This window comes from Mobula hypostoma, chromosome Y (genome assembly GCF_963921235.1).
Source record: "Mobula hypostoma chromosome Y, sMobHyp1.1, whole genome shotgun sequence".
NCBI classification, from domain to species: domain Eukaryota; kingdom Metazoa; phylum Chordata; class Chondrichthyes; order Myliobatiformes; family Myliobatidae; genus Mobula; species Mobula hypostoma.
The window spans coordinates 4,899,562-4,920,831 of record NC_086130.1 but is presented as its reverse complement, the minus strand read 5'-3'; the positions used below and the strand labels follow the sequence as shown (position 1 = coordinate 4,920,831).

The 21,270-nt window shown below is 44.2% G+C and overlaps 1 protein-coding gene across 2 annotated transcripts in view; it reads left to right on the top strand.

The window, feature by feature from the left end:
* Positions 1-21,006, top strand: part of LOC134341083 (protein LSM12-like) — a 215,544-nt gene extending 194,538 nt beyond the window's left edge. For both annotated transcript variants that reach the window (XM_063038834.1, XM_063038833.1), the window contains one exon: positions 20,911-21,006. In XM_063038834.1, coding sequence (XP_062894904.1) covers positions 20,911-21,006 — 96 coding nt within the window. The remainder of the gene's footprint in view (positions 1-20,910) is intronic.
* The last annotated feature ends 264 nt before the right edge of the window (positions 21,007-21,270 follow it).

Here is a 21,270-nt window from a genome sequence, read left to right as displayed (position 1 = left end):
TTAACAAACTTTATGACAGACCACCTGAGATCCTTGGTGATGTGTATACCAAGGAACTTAAAGCTATTCACCCTTTCAGTCCCAGGTCCATTGGGGTAAATAGGGGTTAGCCGGTCTCCCTTCACAAACAGCTTTTTTGTCTTTGCAACACTGAGGGAGAGGTTATTTTCTTGACACCACTGTGTCGGTGTGATGACTTTTTCTCGCTAAGTTGCCTCATTATTATTTGAGATTAGGCCAGTCAGTGTAGTTTCATCAGCAACTTATTTAGCAGATTAGAGCTGTCGACGGTCATGGGTATACAGAGAGTAAAGGATGGGGCTTAGGACACAGCCCTGAGGGGTACCTAATGTTGAGGGTCGGAGGGGCAGAGGTGAGGGATTCCACTCTTTACCACCTGTCTGTGAGCTGACAGGAATTCTAGAATCCAGTTATACAAGGCAGGGTGAAGGCCAAGGTCTCAGTTTCTTGTCAAGCCTGGAGGGGATTATGGTGTCATTTGTTGAATGCATTCTCACATAAACATCCTTGTTCTCCAGATGTGTAAGGATGGTGCGTAGAACTGTGGCTATTGCATTGTGTCGTCGTCATGACAGAGAATCCAGTTGATGTCATCAAGGTAGTACTGCAGCTTGGAGGCTGATTAGTTAGACAAAGAGTGGACGGTTTTAACTATGGCCACCCCTTGTTTCAGCTTCTGTCTGTACCTTTACAGCAACAAGATGGAGGAGTGATCTGACTTTCAAGACGGTAGACAGAGGAGCACTTTGTAGGCTTTGCAGTAGGGAGAGAAGCAGTGGATGACCCTCTCCCCATTTGCTTACTTGGATGGGTTGACATAACATTTCCCATTCAAAGGCATTGGTGTTCTCAAACCAGGCCATGATATAGCCAGTCAACACACTATCCATCACGTTTCTGGGAAGGTTTTTGATGTAATGCTGGATCTCCGCAGTCTTCAAAGGATTTGGAGGTGCTGTCATGCTTTCTTTGCAATAACATTTATATGATGGGGCCAAGACATATTTTCTGAGACCCAGCTTTTTAAAGGAAATGATCCTCTTCGCATCTGATCCTCCAGTGGATCCTGGCACATGAACCTCTGATTTCCCTCTTCTGAAGTCTACAATCCTTGATCTTGCTGACATTGCATGAGAGGTATTTGTTATAACACCACTCAGTGAAATTTTAAATCTCCTTCCTGTATGCTGATTCATCACCACCTTTGATTGGCCCACAGCAGTGGTGTCAACAGCTATTGGAGCTATGCTTAGCCACATAGTCAATGGCGTAAAGCGAACAGAGCAGGGATGAAGCACACAGTCCTATGGTGCACCTGTGCTGATGGGGATTGTGGAGGATATATTTTTGCCAATCAAAACCAACTGGGGACTGCAAGTGAGGAAATTCAGGATGCAATTGCATATGAGGATAGTGAGGCCCAAGGTCTTGGGGTTTACAGATTAGAAGGGTTGATGGTTTTAAAAGTTCAGCTGTAATGGATAAAGGGCATCCTGATGAATGCATCTTTTCTGTCCGGATGTTCCATGGTTGTGTGAAGACCCAATGAAATGTCATCTGCTGTGGACCTGTTGTTTCTATAGACAAACTGGAGTGTATCCAAGTCATCACTCAGACAGGAGCTAACATTTTTCAATACCAACCTCTCAAAACACTTCATCTCTGTGGATGGAGGTGCCACTGGACAATAGTCAATGAGACAGGTTATCATGCTGTTCTTGGGCACTGGTATAATTGAAGCAGATGGGTACCACACACTGCCAAAGCGAGAGATTGAAGATATTTGTGAACATAACCAGTTGTTGGTCAGCACAGGTCTTCAGTACTCAGCTAAGTACTGACCTGGCTGTCAAGGAACTGTACAAAACCATCAGCACCGTGGAGGCTACACACCCTGAGGCTGCCTTCAATGTCACTGGTGACTTTAATAGAGCATCACTGATTAAACTCTCTCCGAAGTTTTATCAACATGTACAGATGAGCACATGGGGAGATAGCATACTCAACTACTGCTACTCTCACTTTCACAATGGATACAAAATTCTCCTTCATGCCCATTTTGAAAATTGGATCACTTCTCCATCTTCCTGTTGCCAAGGTACATGTGGAAGCTGAAACAAGAGGCAGCCATAGTTAAAACTGTCCACTGTTAGTCTGACCAATCTGACTCTTTACTAGAGGACTGCTGTAATGACATCAGTTGGTATGTCTTCCATGATGAGAATATCTCTGAGTTCACAAATGGACTCACGAATGTCATCCAGAGGGACATCGAAGACGTTGTCCCCCAGAAATCAGCCAGGGTCTATCCAAACCAGAAACCTGAATCAGCAGTTCCACGTGAGCAGCACTTACTGCACCACACAAAGCTTACATTGCTGGTGACCAACAGGAAGTCAAGAAATGCAGCTACAGTCTGTGCAAAGTCATCAACACAGGGATAAGATTCAAACACAGCTCTCCAACAATAATACATGCAGCTTATGGCAAGGTCTGCACACCAATGCAGACTTCAAAGTTGATTTTACAACATCACTGTCTCTCTCCCAGAGGAGCTAACTCTTTTTTATGCTCGATTCAATGTTCCCAATACTGAGCCTCCGAAGAGAGCCACTGATGTGAGCTGTAGGTTGGTCATCACTTAGACCGAAGTACCCAGGTGATTCCAGTGATTGGACAGTCACAAAGCTGCAGGACCCGATGACATCCCACAGTGAGTACTCAAGAGTATGTGCAGTACAACTCCCTCTCCCTGTGAAGAGTGCCCTCCTGCTTCAAAACATCCACCATTGTTCCTGTACCAAAAAAGGTAACGTGTCTTGTTGCACTCACCTCAATAATAAGGAAATGCTTTGAGAGGCTGGTCAAGGACTGCATCTGCGGCATGCTACCACCCCCACTGGACCCCCTATATTTCGTAACCGACAGAACCGATTGACAGAAGATGCAATAGCCACAGCTCTGCACACCGTCCTTACACATCTCTTATGTGAGAATGTTGCTCTCAGTCTACAGTTCGGCATGCAACATTATAGTTCCATCCAGACTTGACACGAAGCTCAGAGATCTCGGCCTTGACCCTGCCTTGTGTAGCTGGATCCTGGACTTCCTGTCAGATCGCCAGCAGGCTGTAAGAGAGGGCTCCCTCACCTCTGCCCTCTGACTGTCAATACAGGAGCCCCTCAGGGCTGTGTACTGAGTCCCCTCCTTTACTCCCTGTATACCCATGACTCTGCCATCACCCACAGCTCCAATCTGCTAATTAAGTTTGCTGATGATTCTACACTGATTGGCCTAATCTCAAATCATAATGAGGCAGTCTACATAGAAGAAGTCATCACCTTGACAGGGTGGTGTCAAGAAAACCACTCCCTCAATGTCTCAAGAACAAAGGACTGGTTGTGTTCTACAGGAGGAATGAAGACTGGCTAACCCCTGTTGACATCAATCGATCTGGGGTTGAGAGGGTAAACAGCTTTAAGCTCCTCGGCGTACACATCACCGAGGATCTCACGAGGTCTCTGCATACCGACTGGTGAAAATGACACAACAGCGCCTCTTTCACCTCAGATGGTTGAGGAAGTTTGGTATGGGCACCAAAATCCTAAGAACTTTCTACAGGGGCACAATTGAGATCATCCTGACTGGCTGCATCACTGCCTGGTATGGGAACTGTACTTCCCTCAATCACAGGACTTTGCAGAGAGTGGTGTGGACAGCCCAGCACATCTGTAGTTGTGAACTTCCCACTATTCAGGATATTTGTAAGGACCGGTATATAAGAAGGGCTGACAGATCATTGGGGTCCTGAGTCACCCCAACCACAAACTGTTCCAGCTGCTACCATCCAGGAAACGGTACTACAGCATAAAAGCCACAACAGGTTCCAGGATAGGTTCTTCCACCAGGCCATCAGACTGATTAATTCATGCTGACACAACTATGTTTCTATGTTACATTGCCTGTCCTGTTGTACATACTATTTATTATAAATTACTATAAATTGTATATTGCACATTTGAACAGTAATGTAATATAAAGATATTTAGTCCTCGTGTATATGAAGGATATAAGTAATAATGTCAATTCAACTCAGTAAGTATTCCACCCGGACCAAATGCTTTATTTTGATTCACCCTTGAAGGTGGCCCATACGTCACTCATTGATTTCTCAGTGCATGAGCATTTCTGAGACAGTGACCAGAACTCCCTGACTTTTATTATAGTCTTAGAGGGGATGGAAGACCCTATAGAATCATAGAATACAGCACAGAAACAGGCTGTCCAACTCTGTATAGTCCATGCCGAACCATTTAAACTGCCTTTTCCCATTGACCTGCACCGGGCCCTTAGCGGTCCATACCCCTACCATCCATATACCTCTCCAAACTCCATTTAAACATTGAAATTGAGTTTGCATGCACTTATTCCACACTCTCACAACCTTCTAAGTGAAGAAGTTTCTCCTCATCTTCTCCTTAAACTTTTCACCTTTCACCCTTAACCCATGATTTCTTTTATAGTCCAACCCTACCAGAGTGGAAAACACCTGTTTGCATTTACCCTATCTATACCCTTTGTAATTTTGTATACTTCTATCAAATTTACACTCAATCTTCTACGCTCTAAGGAATAAAGTCCTAATTTATTCAATCTTTTCTCATAACTCAGGTCTTCCAGACCCAGCAACAATCTTATAAATTTTCTATGTACTCTCGATCTTGTTTACATCTTGCCTATTGGTAGGTGATCAGAACTGCACATAGTACTCCAAATCTGTCTTTTACAGCTTCAATATAATATCCATCTCCTGTACTCAAAACATTGATTTTTGAAGGCCCAAGTGCCAAAAGCTTTTTTTATGACCTGTATTCATTTCTGCCACACTCCTTAGTGCCCTGCCATTCACTGTGTGTGATCTACTCTGATTGGTCCTGCGTTTCACATGCCTGCATTAAATTCCTTCTGCCATTTTTTGTCCATTTCCAACTGGCCCCAATCCTTCTTCAAGCCATGATAGCCTTCCTCATTGTCTACTTCAACCCCAATCTTGGTGTCATCCCTAAATTTGTTGATCCAGTTAACCACATTATCATCCAGATCACTGATATAGATGACCAACAACAATGGACCCAGTATCAATCTTTGTGATACTTCACTAGTCACAGGCTTCCAAACAAAGAAGAAACCCTCCAGTATGCTTCCTGGCTTTTCCCACAAAGCCAATGTCTAATCCAGTTTACTACCTCATAGTGAATGCTGAGCACCTGACCTTTCTTGCACACTTCCCTTGCTATGAGCAAATATTCACTTGAGGGAAAGGAAAATGTGATGTTTCTAGGGAGTATTGTTTCTGCACAAATAACAGTGTAATGAGTTTCCTAACCTAGTTCTGTTGGCAGTCAACAGCAGGAACTTGGGAACATATGTACTCAGAGAAGTGCACAGTGGAAATATGGAAATAGTTTAGGGAGCATTTGCATGGAGTTCTCGATGATTGTCACATCAAGATAGGCAAATGACCATTGGATCATTTAATCTAAAGAAAGAAAGAAGGCAAGAAAAATCTAGAGATGCTGGAAATCCAGGCACCAAACACAAAATGCTGGAGAAACTCAGCAGGCCAGGCAGCATCTATGGAAAAAAGTACATTCGATGTCTTAAGACGAGACCCTTCATCAGGACTGGAAGGGTTCTGAAGGAAGAAGCTAAAGGAAGTGAATATTAGACAGAAACAACAGGAATTCTGCAGATGCTGGAAATTCAAGCAACACACATCAAAGTTGCTGGTAAACGCAGCAGGCCAGGCAGCATCTATAGGAAGAGGCGCAGTCGACGTTTCAGGCCGAGACCCTTCGTCAGGACTAACTGAAGGAAGAGTGAGTAAGGGATTTGAAAGCTGGAGGGGGAGGGGGAGATGCAAAATGATAGGAGAAGACAGGAGGGGGAGGGATAGAGCCAAGAGCTGGACAGGTGATAGGCAAAAGGGGATACGAGAGGATCATGGGACAGGAGGTCCGGGAAGAAAGATGGGGCGGGGGTGACCCAGAGGATGGGCAAGAGGTATATTCAGAGGGACAGAGGGAGAAAAAGGAGAGTGAGAGAAAGAATGTGTGCATAAAAATGAGTAACAGATGGGGTACGAGGGGGACGTGGGGCCTAGCGGAAGTCAGAGAAGTCAATGTTCATGCCATCAGGTTGGAGGCTACCCAGACGGAATATAAGGTGTTGTTCCTCCAACCTGAGTGTGGCTTCATCTTTACAGTAGAGGAGGCCGTGGATAGACATGTCAGAATGGGAATGGGATGTGGAATTAAAATGTGTGGCCACTGGGAGATCCTGCTTTCTCTGGTGGACAGAGCGTAGGTGTTCACCTTTGTTCCCCTTCGCCCACACCTCAGCGAGTTCCGCATTCGCCATGATGCGGAACTCTTCTTCCGCCGTCTCCGTCTCCGAGCCTACTTCTTCGGCAAGGAGTCTTCCAGCCCCACCGATGACCCCTTCTCCCGTCTTCAACCCTCCTCTTCTTCATGGACACCCCGCTCTGGTCTTCTGCCTGCTCTGGATCTCTTTATCGCTAACTGCCGACGGGACATCAACCGTCTCGACTTCACAGCACATTGTCCCCATTCCAACCTCACTCCTTCGGAACGCTCTGCTCTCCACTCCCTCCGCACTAATCCTAACATTATTATTAAACCCGCTGATAAAGGGGGTGCTGTTGTAGTCTGGCGTACTGACCTCTACCTTGCCGAGGCACAGCGACAACTCGCGGATACCTCCTCTTATTTACCCCTCGATCGTGACCCCACTAAGGAGCACCAGGCCATTGTCTCCCACACTATCAACGACTTTATCCGCTCAGGGGATCTCCCATCCACTGCTACCAACCTTATAGTTCCCACACCCCGCACTTCCCGTTTCTACCTCCTACCCAAGATCCACAAACCTGCCTGTCCTGGCCGACCCATTGTCTCAGCTTGCTCCTGCCCCACCGAACTCGTTTCTGCATACCTCGACACTGTTTTATCACCCCTTGTTCAATCCCTTCCGACCTATGTTCGTGACACTTCTCACGCTCTTAAACCTTTCGATGATTTTAAGTTCCCTGGCCCCCACCGCTTTATTTTCACCATGGATGTCCAGTCCTTATATACTTCCATCCCCCATCAGGAAGGTCTCAAAGCTCTACGCTTCTTTTTGGATTCCAGACCTAATCAGTTCCCCTCTACCACCACTCTGCTCCGTCTAGCAGAATTGGTCCTTACTCTTAATAATTTCTCCTTTTGCTCCTCCCATTTCCTCCAAACTAAAGGTGTAGCTATGGGCACCCGTATGGGTCCTAGCTATGCCTGCCTTTTTGTTGGGTTTGTGGAACAATCTATGTTCCGTGCCTATTCTGGTATCTGTCCCCCACTTTTCCTTCGCTACATCGACGACTGCATTGGCGCTGCTTCCTGCACGCATGCAGAACTCGTTGACTTTATTAACTTTGCCTCCAACTTTCACCCTGCCCTCAAGTTTACCTGGTCCATTTCCGACACCTCCCTCCCCTTTCTAGATCTTTCTGTCTCTGTCTCTGGAGACAGCTTATCCACTGATGTCTACTATAAGCCTACTGACTCTCACAGCTATCTGGACTATTCCTCTTCTCACCCTGTCTCTTGCAAAAACGCCATCCCCTTCTCGCAATTCCTCCGTCTCCGCCGCATCTGCTCTCAGGATGAGGCTTTTCATTCTAGGACGAGGGAGATGTCTTCATTTTTTAAAGAAAGGGGCTTCCCTTCCTCCACTATCAACTCTGCTTTTAAACGCATCTCCCCCATTTCACGTACATCTGCTCTCACTCCATCCTCCCACCACCCCACTAGGAATAGGGTTCCCCTGGTCCTCACCTACCACCCCACCAGCCTCCGGGTCCAACATATTATTCTCCGTAACTTCCGCCACCTCCAACGGGATCCCACCACTAAGCACATCTTTCCCTCCCCCCCTCTCTCTGCATTCCGCAGGGATCGCTCCCTACACAACTCCCTTGTCCATTCGTCCCCCCCCATCCCTCCCCACTGATCTCCCTCCTGGCACTTATCCGTGTAAGCGGAACAAGTGCTACACATGCCTTTACACTTCCTCCCTTACCACCATTCAGGGCCCCGAACAGTCCTTCCAGGTGAGGCATCACTTCACCTGTGAGTCGACTGGGGTGATATACTACGTCTGGTGCTCCCGATGTGGCCTTTTATATATTGGTGAGACCCGACGTAGACTGGGAGACCGCTTTGCTGAACATCTACGCTCTGTCCGCCAGAGAAAGCAGGATCTCCCAGTGGCCACACATTTTAATTCCACATCCCATTCCCATTCTGACATGTCTATCCACAGCCTCCTCTACTGTAAAGATGAAGCCACACTCAGGTTGGAGGAACAACACCTTATATTCCGTCTGGGTAGCCTCCAACCTGATGGCATGAACATTGAGTTCTCTAACTTCCGCTAGGCCCCACCTCCCCCTCGTACCCCATCTGTTACTCATTTTTATGCACACATTCTTTCTCTCACTCTCCTTTTTCTCCCTCTGTCCCTTTGAATATACCTCTTGCCCATCCTCTGGGTCACCGCCCCCCCCCATCTTTCTTTCCGGACCTCCTGTCCCATGATCCTCTCGTATCCCCTTTTGCCTATCACCTGTCCAGCTCTCGGCTCCATCCCTCCCCCTCCTGTCTTCTCCTATCATTTTGCATCTCCCCCTCCCCCTCCAGCTTTCAAATCCCTTACTCACTCTTCCTTCAGTTAGTTCTGATGAAGGGTCTCGGCCTGAAACGTCGACTGCGCCTCTTCCTATGAATATTAGACAGAGTCACTAGAGTATTACAAGGTATCCAGGAAGAAGCTGACAAATGGACTGTTAGGAGAGTTAAAAAGGAACGGCAAATAGAGAGTGAGGGTGCTGGAACTGGAGGAGGTCTTCAATGAATGTTGAGATTATAATTGTAATCGCCGTAGAGACTTTGATTGGTACTATGCAAGTGGATATGAAAGTCTTTATTCATTATAATTCCAAATCAGGATGGTGAGTGACTTGAATTGACTTCATTTATTTCTTATATCCTTCACATACATAAAGGAGCAAAATGTTATGTTACATCTCTGTCTAAATGCAATATGCAATTTATAATAAATAGAATAATCAATGTAACATAGAAATACACTCAAATCAGAGTGAGTTAATCAGTCTGATGACCTGGTAGAAGAAGCTGTCTCAGAGCCTGTTGGTCCTGGCTTTCATGCTGCGATACCATTTCCAGGAAGCTAGCAGCTTGTGGTTGGGGTGACTTGGGTCCCCAACGATCCTTCATACCCTTTTTACACACCTGTCTTTGTAAATATTCTGAATCTTGGGAAGTTCACAATTACAGATGCGCTGTTCTCGGTGAAATGGATGCTGAGTAACTTAAACACAAGGAAATCTGCAGATGCTGGAAATTCAAGCAACACACACACAAAATGCTGGTGAATGCAGCAGGCGGGGCAGCATCTATAGGAAGAGGTACAGTCAGGACTGGGTTTGCAGGGGGAGGGGAACCAGAGTGTTAGAGTAGATTGTAAGGTGGAGGAGGATAAAGGTCATGTGAGAACTGCAAGTATAGACAGAAATCAAAGGTTTGTACGTGATAGAAATGTTCTCAGGTGTGTTAGGCAGATGTGCTCAGGGCATGGATTGGCATATGGGATTACAACATTGTTGCAGGAAGAGCAGGACTGGCAGCTTAATGTTCCGGGGTTCCGTAGTTTTAGACGTGACAGAGGGGGGAGGGATAGAAGGGGGAGGAGTGGCATTATTAGTCAGGAAGAATATCACAGCTGTGCATACACAGGACAACCTGGAGGGCTTAATTATAGAGGCCAAATGGGTGAACGTAGAACATAGAATAGTACAGCACAGTACAGGCCCTTCGGCCTGCAAAGTTGTGCTGACCCTCAAACCGTGCCTCCCATATAAGCCCCCACCTTAAATTCCTCCATATACCTGTCTAGTAGTCTCTTAAACTTCACTAGTGTATCTGCCTCCACCATTGACTCAGGCAGTGCATTCCACGCACCAACCACTCTCTGAGTAAAAAACCTTCCTCTAATATCCCCCTTGAACTTCCCACCCCTTACCTTAAAGCCATGTTCTCTTGTATTGAGCAGTGGTGCCCTGGGGAAGAGGCGCTGGCTATCCACTCTATCTATTCCTCTTATTATCTTGTATACCTCTATCATGTCTCCTCTCATCCTCCTTCTCTCCAAAGCGTAAAGCCCTAGCTCCCTTAATCTCTGATCATAATGCATACTCTCTAAACCAGGCAGCATCCTGGTAAATCTCCTCTGTACCCTTTCCAATGCTTCCACATCCTTCCTATAGTGAGGTGACCAGAACTGGACACAGTACTCCAAGTGTGGCCTAACCAGAGTTTTATAGAGCTGCATCATTACATCGCGACCCTTAAAATCTATCCCTCGATTTATGAAAGCTAACACCCCATAAGCTTTCTTAACTACCCTATCCACCTATGAGGCAACTTTCAGGGATCTGTGGACATGTACCCCGAGATCCCTCTGCTCCTCCACACTACCAAGTATCCTGCCATTTACTTTGTACTCTGCCTTGGAGTTTGTCCTTCCAAAGTGTACCACCTCACAGTTCTTTGGGTTGAACTCCATCTGCCACTTCTCAGCCCACTTCTGCATCCTATCAATGTCTCTCTGCAATCTTTGACAATCCTCTACACTATCTACAACACCACCAAACTTTGTGTCGTCTGCAAACTTGCCAACCAACCCTTCTACGTCCACATCCATGTCGTTAATAAAAATCACAAAAAGTAGAGGTCCCAGAACAGATCCTTGTGGGACACCATTAGTCACAATCCTCCAATCTGAATGTACTCCCTCCACCACCACCCTCTGCCTTCTGCAGGCAAGCCAATTCTGAATCCACCTGGCTAAACTCCCCTGGATCCCATGCCTTCTAACTTTGTGAATAAGCTTACCATGTGGAACCTTGTCAAATGCCTTACTAAAATCCATATAGATCACATCCACTGCACTACCCTCATCTATATGCCTGGTCACCTCCTCAAAGAACTCTATCAGGCTTGTTAGACACGATCTGCCCTTCACAAAGCCATGCTGACTGACCCTGGTGGAGCTGGGGAATGGGAAAGGTGTGACCACACTAACAGGGTTGTATTATAGACCGGCCAATAGTCAGAGAGAATTGGAGGAGCAAATCTGTAGAGAGATAGCAGACGATGTAAGAAACAGAAAGTTGTACAGGTGTCCCCCGCTTTTCAAACGTTCGCTTTACGAAACCTCACTGTTATGAAAGACCTACATTAGTACCCTGTTTTTGCTAACAGAAGGTGTTTTCACTGTTACGAGAAAAACAGCGTGCGAGAAAAGCAGCAAGTGAAAAACAGTGCGTGATAAAAGGCAGCGTGCACCCGAGCAGCCACTCTACCCCAGATTTGGAACTGCAATCTCGCCAGCATTGCTTAAACACGTGCCTGTGAGCACCCGTTTGCAAGATGAGTTTTGTGGTATCGGAAAAGCCTGAAAGAGCTCGTAAGGGTGTTACACTTAGCGTAAAACCAGACATAATTAAGCATTTTGATTGTGGTGAACGAAGTAAGGATTAAGTGAGTTTGGTTTGTGGAAGCTGACGAAGATGATGTTGAAGAGGTTTTGGCATCCCATGACCAAGAACTGATAGATGAAGAGCTGATGCAATTGGAAGAGGGAAGGATAACAATCGAAACTGAATGAGTAATGATAAAGTACTACTTTACTTTTGAAAGGGTATGTTGGTTTAGGGGATATTTGCAGGATGGTTTGAGTGCTTACAAAGAACTGTATGATAGAAAAATGCGTGAGGCTCAGCAGTCAAGCAAGCCTTTCGCATCAGCCACAGCAGACGACGAACCTCGACCTTCGACATCGAAGTGGGCAGTCATAGGAGAAGATGAGCTACCTGCTGTAATGGAAACAGACGACGAGATAACACTCCAGTGTCCCACCACCCCAACACCCAGGCCGCAGACAGATACCGATTCGCGGAGAATGCATCAGTAGCCGGGAGACACACAGCACATCATTAAGAAAAAAGACGAAATAAACATGCTAATTAATTTGGTGCTGCCCGACACGTAATTGTCGGCCCAGTTCAGAGGCGATGCAGTGGGCAATCGGCACTGATCTGGGCCGACAATTACGTGCTGGGCGGCACCTAATTAATTAGCATGTTTATTTCGGCTTTTTTCTTAAAGATGTGCTGTGTGCCGCCCGGCTACTGCTGGACCCCTGCATGCTTCGCGGATCGGTATCGGTTCGCTGCCTGGAGGGTGGGGGCCACTGCACCACCCCAAACTCCGACGACTCGGCCTAACACACCATCATCAGTGTGCTCAGGGCTGTCTTCCCGATTGGCGTAAGTGATACTACACTATACATACATTATTTCTACTTTATATCGGCTGTGTATTTTTACGTGTTATTTGGTATGATTTGGCAGCTTCATAGCTTAAACGTTACTGGAGAGAGTGTTTCTGCCGAGAGCGCTTGCGCCGTGTTTCTGCCAAGAGCGCTTGCGTGAGATTTTCGCCATGGAGAATAGTGCAGGCAGTCGTTGTAGAGAAGTATTTCTACTTTATATAGCCTGTGTATTTATCATATAATTCCTGCTTTTACTATATGTTACTGTTATTTTAGGTTTTATGTGTTATTTGGCATGATTTGGTAGGTTATTTTTGGGTCTGCGAACGCTCACAAATTTTTACCATATAAATAAATGGTAATTGCTTCTTCGCTTTACGACATTCCGGCTTATGAACTGTTTCATTGGAAAGCTGTACCTTCGGATGGCGGGGGAAACCTGTAGTAGTAGGGGATTTCAACTTCCTGTATATTGACTGGGACACCCCCACTGTGAAAGGGTTGGATGGCTTGGAGTTTGTCAAATGTGCTCAGAAAAGTTTTCTAAATCAATATATAGAGAGAGGATGCAACACTTGCTCTCCTATTAGGGAACCAGACAGGTCAGGTGTCAGAAGTATGTGTGGGTGAACATTTTGGGTCCAGTGACCATAATGTCTTTACTTTCAAGCTAATTGTGGATAAAGGTAGATCTGGTCCTCGAGTTGAGGTTCTAAACTAGAGAACGGTCAGTTGGAGATGAGAAAGGATCTAGGAGGAGTGGATTGGGACAAGTTGTTTACTGGCAAGGATGTGTTATTGCATGTTCCTGCAAGGATTAAAGGCAAAGTTAGCAGGCATAGGGAACCTTGGTTTTCAAGGGATATTGGCCATCTGGTTAAGGAAAAGAGAGAGTTGTGTAGCAGGTATAGGCAACAAGGAACAAATGAGGTACTTGACGAGTATAGAAAGTGTAAGAAAATACTAAAGAAAGAAATCAGGAAGGCAAAAAGAAGACATGAGGTTGTCTAGGCAGATAATGTGAAGGTAAATCCGAAGGGTTTCTACAAATATATTAAGAGTAAAAGGATAGTAAGGGACAAAATTGGTCCCCTAGAAGATCAGAGTGGTCGTCTGTGTGTGGAGCCTCAGGAGATGGGGGAGACATTAAACAGCTTTTTTTCATCAGTATTTACTCAGGAAACAAGCAGAGTGTATATGGAAGGAAGGGAAACAAGCAGTAGTGTCATGGAACATATAGAGATTAAAGAGGAGGAGGTGCTTGCTGCCTTACAGTGAGTAAAGGTAGATAAATCCCCCGGGCCTGGCATGATATTTCCTCAGACCTTGAGAAAGACTAGTGTAGAAATTGCAGGTGCCCTGGCAGAAATATTTAAAATGTGCTTAGCCACTGGTGCAGTGCCGGAGGATTGGAGGGTGGCTGATGTTGTTCCATTGTTTAAAAAAGGCTCTAAAACTAAACCAGGTAATTACAGACCGGTGAGCCTAGAAATCGGATATATAAGTATTTGGACAGCCAAGTGCTGATTAAGGATAGTCAGCATGGCTTTGTACAAGTAGATCATGTTTAACAAATCTTGCAGAGTTTTTTGAGGAGGTTACAAAGAAAATAGATGAGGGGAAGGTTGTGGATGTTGTCTACATGGACTTTAGTAAGGCCTTTGACAAGGTCCCACATGAGAACTTAGTTCAGAAGGTTCAGACACTAGGTGTCCATGGAGAGGTTGTAAACTGGATTTGAATTGGCTGTGTGGGAGAAGACAGAGAGTGGTAGTGGATGATTGCTTATCAGACTGGAGGCCTGTGACTAGTGGTGTGCCTCAGGGATCTGTCCTGGGACCATTACTGGTTAGGGATACTATTACAGCTACAGAAGAGGTGGGTAATGTAGCAGGATCCTCTTTTGAGTCAGTATGGGTGGAAGTCAGGAACAGGAAGGGAGCAGTTACTCTATTGGGGGTATTCTATAAGCCCCCTGGTAGCAGCAGAGATACAGAGGAGCAAATTGGGAGGCAGATTTTGGAAAGGTGCAAAAATAACAGGGTTTTATCATGGGTGACTTTAACTTCCCTAATATTGATTGGCACTTGATTAGTTCCAAGGGTTTAGATGGGGCAGAGTTTGTTAAGTGTGATAAAGAATGGTAGGGTGAAGGAACCGTGGGTGACAAATGAGGTGGAAAATCTAGTCAGGTGAAAGAAGGCAGCATACATGAGGTTTAGGAAGCAAGGATCAGATGGGTCTATTGAGGAATATAGGGAAGCAAGAAAAGAGCTTAAGAAGGGGCTGAGAAGAGCAAGAAGGGGGCATGAGAAGGCCTTGGCGAGTAGGGTAAAGGAAAACTCCAAGGCATTCTTCAATTATATGAAGAAAAAAAGGATGACAGGAGTGAAGGTAGGACTGATTAGAGATAAAGGTGGGAAGATGTGCCTGGAGGCTGTGGAAGTGAGCGAGGTCCTGAATAAATACTTCTGTTCGGTATTCACCAATGAGAGGGAAATTGATGATGGTGAGGACAATATAAGTGAGGTTGATGTTCTGGAGCATGTTGATATTAAGGGAGAGGAGATGTTGGAGTTGTTCAAAGACATTAGGATGGATAAGTCCCTGAGCCCTGATGGAATATTCCCCCGGCTGCTCCATGAGGTGAGGGAAGAGATTGCTGAGCCTCTGGCTAGGATCTTTATGTCCTTGTTGTCCATGGGAATGGTACCGGAGGATTGGAGGGAGGCGAATGTTGTCCCCTTGTTCAAAAAAGTTAGTAGGGATAGTCCGGGTAATAATAGACCAGTGAGCCTTACATCTGTAGTGGGAAAGCTGTTGGAAAAGATTCTTAGATATAGGATCTCTGGGGATTTAGAGAATCATGGTCTGATCAGGGACAGTCAGCATTGCTTTGTGAAGGGCAGATCGTGTCTAACAAACCTGATAGAGTTCTTTGAGGAGGTGACTAGGCATATAGATGAGGGGAGTGCAGTGGATGTGATCTATATGGATTTTAGTAAGGCATTTGACAAGGTTCCACACGGTAGGCTTATTCAGAAAGTCAGAAGGCATGGGATCCAGGGAAGTTTGGCCAGGTGGATTCAGAATTGGCTTGCCTGCAGAAGGCAGAGGGTGGTGATGGAGGGAGTACATTCAGATTGGAGGATTGTGACTAGTGGTGTCCCACAAGGATCTGTTCTGGGACCTCTTCGTGATTTTTATTAACGACATGGATGTGGGGGTAGAGGGGTGGGTTGGCAGGTTTGCAGACGACACAGAAGTTGGTGGTGTTGTAGATAGTGTAGAGGATTGTCGAAGATTGCAGACAGCCATTGATAGGATGCAGAAGTGGGCTGAGAAGTGGCAGATGGAATTCAACCCGGAGAAGTGTGAGGTGGTACACTTTGGAAGGACAAACTCCAAGGCAGAGTACAAAGTAAATGGCAGTATACTTGGTAGTGTGGAGGAGCAGAGGGATCTGGGGTACATGTCCACAGATCCCTGAAAGTTGCCTCACAGGTGGATAAGGTAGTTAAGAAAGCTTATGGGGTGTTAGCTTTCATAAGTCGAGGGATAGTTTAAGAGTCGCGATGTAATGATGCAGCTCTATAAAACTCTAGTTAGGTCACAATTGGAGTACTGTGTCCAGTTCTGTTCGCTTCACTATAGGAAGGATGTGGAAGCGTTGGAAAGGGTACAGAGGAGATTTACCAGGATGCTGCCCGGTTTAGAGAGTATGCATTATGATCAGAGATTAAGGGAGCTAGGGCTTTACTCTTTGGAGAGAAGGAGGATGAGAGGAGACATGATAGAGGTGTACAAGATAATAAGAGGAATAGATAGAATGGATAGCCAGCGCCTCTTCCCCAGGGCACCACTGCTCAATACAAAAGGACATGGCTTTAAGGTAAGGGGTGGACATGGCTTTAAGGTAAGGGGTGGGAAGTTCAAGGGGGATATTAGAGGAAGGTGTTTTACTCAGAGAGTGGTTGGTGCGTGGACTGCACTGCCTGACTCAGTTTAGTGAAGTTTAAGAGACTACTAGACAGGTATATGGAGGAATTTAAGGTGGGGAATTATATGGGAGGCAGGTTTTGAGGGTCGGCACAATATTGTGGGCTAAAGGGCCTGTATGTTCTACATACCATTGTTATTCATTGTCTATATCAATAATCTAGATGAAAATGTGGAAAATTGGATCAGCAAGTTTGCTGATGACAGTAAGATTGGAGGCATGGTGGATGGCAAGGAAGGCATTCAAAGCTTACAGAGAGATGTGGACCAGTAGAAAAAATGGGCTAGAAAATGGCAGATGGAATTTAATGCAGGCAAGTGTGAGGTGTTGCATTTTGGAAGGTAGGACATACACAGTAAATGGCAGGGCGCTGAGGAGTGTGGAGGAACAAAGAGATGTGCGAGTTCAGATACATAATTCCCTGATAGTGGCGTCACAGGGACAGGATGGTAACGAACCGTTTTGGCATCCTGGCATTCATAAATCAAAGTATTGAGTATAGGAGATGGGATGTTGTGGTGAGGTTGTGCAAGACATTGAGGCCAAACTTTGGATATTGTGTGCAGTTCTGGTCAACTAACTATAGGAAGGATATCAGCAAGACTGAAAGAGTGCAGAGAAGATTTACTAGGATGTTGCTGGGTCTTCAAGAGTTATGTTACAGGGAAAAATTTAACAGGTTAGGACTTTATTCCTTAGAGCGTAGAAGAATGAGGGGAGATTAGATATACGTTTACAAAATTACGAGGGGTATAGACAGAGTAAATGCGAGAAGGTTCTTTCCACTTACATTAGGAAAGATAAACATGAGAAGACATGGCTTTAGGGTGAAAGAGGAAGGTTTAGGGGGAACATTGGGGGAACTTCTTCACACAAAGTGGTGGGAGTGGGGAACAAGCTGCCATCTGACGTGGTAAATGTGGGCTGACTTAAGTTTCAAGAACAAATTGGATCGGTACATGGATGGGAGAGGTCTGGAGGATTAAGGACCGGGTGCAAGTCAATGGGACTAGTCGAATAAACTTCCGGCACAGACTAGAAGGGCTGAATGACCTGTTTTCTGTGCTATAGTTTCTGTGGTTCTAAAGTTAATTATTTCATTTCAAATGTGCATTAAAAAGCGACATGGCTTAGTTCTACATAGGTGTTATATTAGAAATATGATTATTAAAGTTCTTCATGTCCCTAGCAATAGTGGTAATGTTGGCAATTTACTTTCTAATTGCAATCTTAGACAAGTGTTTGTATCTGACTTTATTGGAAAGTAACAGTTCTCAAAATCACATGCACAGGAGATTCTGCAGATGTTGGAAAATTATTCTTATCTGTACTTTTATTATCATCATATGAACTGATTAGATTTCAGTTAAGATTATTGCATATCATATTTTCACTGACATAAATAAGATTCTGGTGAATATTTTATAAAACCTTTCAGCTCAAGAACACCTAATTTACCACCCTATCTACTTGGGTTCCCAATTTTGGACAGCTGTGGCTTGCTGTGCAATATCCCTTTGCTGATCAATGTTTCTAAGGGTCCAGCCATTTACAACTAACGTTACTGTAAATTTGACCTCTGTTTATTAGTGCAAGAATCTGAGGAATAAACTTAAATTTAAGGCTCTTCTTTATTTTGAGCATACTTTTATTATATTTGTTAAGTAAAAAGATCTTTTAGTATTGGCAGATATATAAACTTCCAACTTTCAATCCTGTGCTAATTTGATTGAGTGGTCAATTATCATCTGATCTCTACTTATTTTACACTTGGCCACCTGAAATCAGACCACCACCCTATGTCTATTTTCTTCAATACCTTGTCTATTGTGTCCAGTTCTATGTGTAAGATATGAGGCTGCTTTGGCAAGTAAGGTGAAAATAAATCTGAAGGGTTTCTACAGTTATATTAATAGCAAAAGGATAGAGAGGGATAAAATTGGTCCCTTAGAGAATCAGAGTGGACGGCTATGTGTGGAGCCAAAAGAGAGGGGGGAGATTTTGAACAATTTCTTTGGTATTCACTAAGAGAAGGATATTGAATTGTGTAAGGTAAAGGAAACAAGAAGGGCAGTTATGGAAAGTATGACGATTAAAGAAGAGGAAGTACTGGGGCTTTTAAGGAATATAAAAGTGGATAAGTCTCCGGGTCCGGACAAGATATTCTCTAGGAACTTGAGGGAAGTTAGTGTGGAAATAGCAGGGGCTCTGACAGAAATATTTCAAGTGTCATTAGAAACGGGGATGGTGCTGGAGGATTGGCGTATTGCTCACGTGATTCCATTGTTTAAAAAGGGTTCTAAGGGTAAAGCTAGCAATTATCGGTCTGTTAGTTTGACGTCAATGCTGGGTAAATTGATGGAAAGTATTCTTAGAGATGGTATATATAATTATCTGGATAGACAGGGTCTGATTAGGAACAGTCAACATGGATTTGTGCGTGGAAGGTCATGTTTGACAAATCTTATTGAATTTTTTGATGAGGTTACTAAGAAAGTTGACGAGGATAAAGCGATGAATGTTGTCTGTATGGACTTCAGTAAGGCCTTTGACAAGGTTCCACACGGAAGGTTAGTTAGGAAGGTTCAATCGTTAGGCATTAATATCGAAGTAGTAAAATGGATTCAGCAGTGGCTGGAAAGGAGATGCCGGAGAGTAGTGGTGGATAACTGTGTGTCAGATTGGAGGACGATGTGTAGTGGTGTGTCTCAGGGATCTGTACTGGGTCCAAAGTTGTTTGTCATATATATTAATGATCTGGATTAGTAAGTATGCAGATGATACTAAGATAGGTGGCGTTGTGGATAATGAAGTAGGTTTTCGAAGTGTGCCGGTTAGAAGAGTGGGCTGAAAGATGGCAGATGGAGTTTAATGCTGAAAAATGTGAGGTGCTACGTTTTAGTAGGACTAATCAAAATAGGACATACATGGTAAATGGTGGGGCATTGAAGAATGCTGTAGAACAGAGGGATCTAGGAATAATGGTGCATAGTTCCCTGAAGGTGGAATCTCATGTGGATAGGGTAGTGAAGAAAGCTTTTGGTATGCTAGCCTTTATTAATCAGATCATTGAGTATAAGAGTTGGGATGTAATGTTGAAATTGTGTAAGGCATTGGTGAGGCCAAATTTGGAGTATTGTGTACAGTTCTAGTCACTGAATTATAGGAAAGATGTCAATAAAATTGAGAGAGTACAGAGGAGATTTACTAAAATGTTGCCTGGGTTTCATCTGCTAATTACAGAGAAAGGTTGAACAAGTTAGGTCTCTATTCTTTGGAGCGTAGAAGGTTGAGGGGGGGACTTGATAGAGGTGTTTAAAACTATGAGGGTGATAGAGTTGACATGGATAGGCGTTTTCCATTGAGATTTGGGGAAATTCAAAGAAGAGGACATGAGTTGAGAGTTAAAGGGCAAAAGTTTAGAGGGGGAACTTCTTTACTCAGAGAGTGGTAGCTGTGTGGAACGAGCTTCCAGCAGAAGTGGTTGAGGCAGGTTCGATGTTGTCGTTTAAAGTTAAATTGGATAGATACATAGACAGGAAAGGAATGGAGGGTTATGGGTTGAGTGCAGGTCAGTGGGACTAGGTGAGAGTAATGTTTGGCACGGACTAGAAGGGCCAAGATGGCCTGTTTACGAGCTGTAATTGTTTTAAATCTGAGCAACCACAGGTTGTTTTAAGAAAGTATAAGGGATTGTGAAGTTTGTGGGTAACGCATTTCCACTGCTTTAATCGGTTTCATTTCTGAAAAGCCCTCTAATTTTGAACTAATGTCCCCTTATTCAGTCTCCTTCAACCAGGGGTAGCAACTTTATAATTCTCTAAAGATCCTTTTGATAACTTTAAAGAAATTATCCACATCATCAAATCTATGGAATTTAGCTAAGTGAGCTGACTTTTTAATTTAACTCTTTTCACCCTGGTGAAACATCAGACTTAGTAAATCATGAATGAAGTATACTTAAGAATGAATAAAATACTAGTTATGGTTGCAGAAGTTAAGAGAATTGTGAAACAAAAACACTATTATTTTGAATGATGGAGTAGATTTGAAGAATGAAGTAGTTTCCTACTGCTTTAATGTTATCTAAAACTGAACACAGAATAAAAATGTGTGAAGCATCCTTGAGCTAAAACTTAACATCCTATTTATATTTGCTGACCCTTCAAATAAAGGACAATATTCCACTAGTAGTTGTGTTACTTTTTATACTTTACAACAGTTCTACCTGCTTTTCTTAAATAATCTAATCCATATTTTACTCCATATTTGCTGAACTTTGCTGAACAACACAAATTCATCAGCTGTTTTGAACAGAAATCTTGCTCTAAAAAGACTTTTACTAGTATCCGATTGTTAAATTAGAAAAACATGATAGTGTTTTGCTCAGTTTTGTTCATCTCTCTTTTTTTTAGGTCGAGAAACACTTTAGAGACTTGGAAAATCAGAAGTTAATGCAACAACGTTCACAGGCACAGCAGGCACTGAAGGAAACTGCTTTGTCATCCTGAGTGGCTTGTATAGACCTCTGCAGAGCCTAATCAGGGAGGGATGGGGAGTTATTTTCCCTGGGCTGGGGATGGAATAGTCCACATGTCCTCCAGGGACAATATACAGTGAGCTAACATTTCCATTTTGAGAAGAAAATAGACTATACAAGAAAAGCAGACAACACTTATTGTAACCTGAATATTACCTTCTTCCTTTGTTTGCTTTTCAAAAAATAAAGTTACACTTCTTTATTTTTACATGTTCATTTGCTTTTCATATTGACA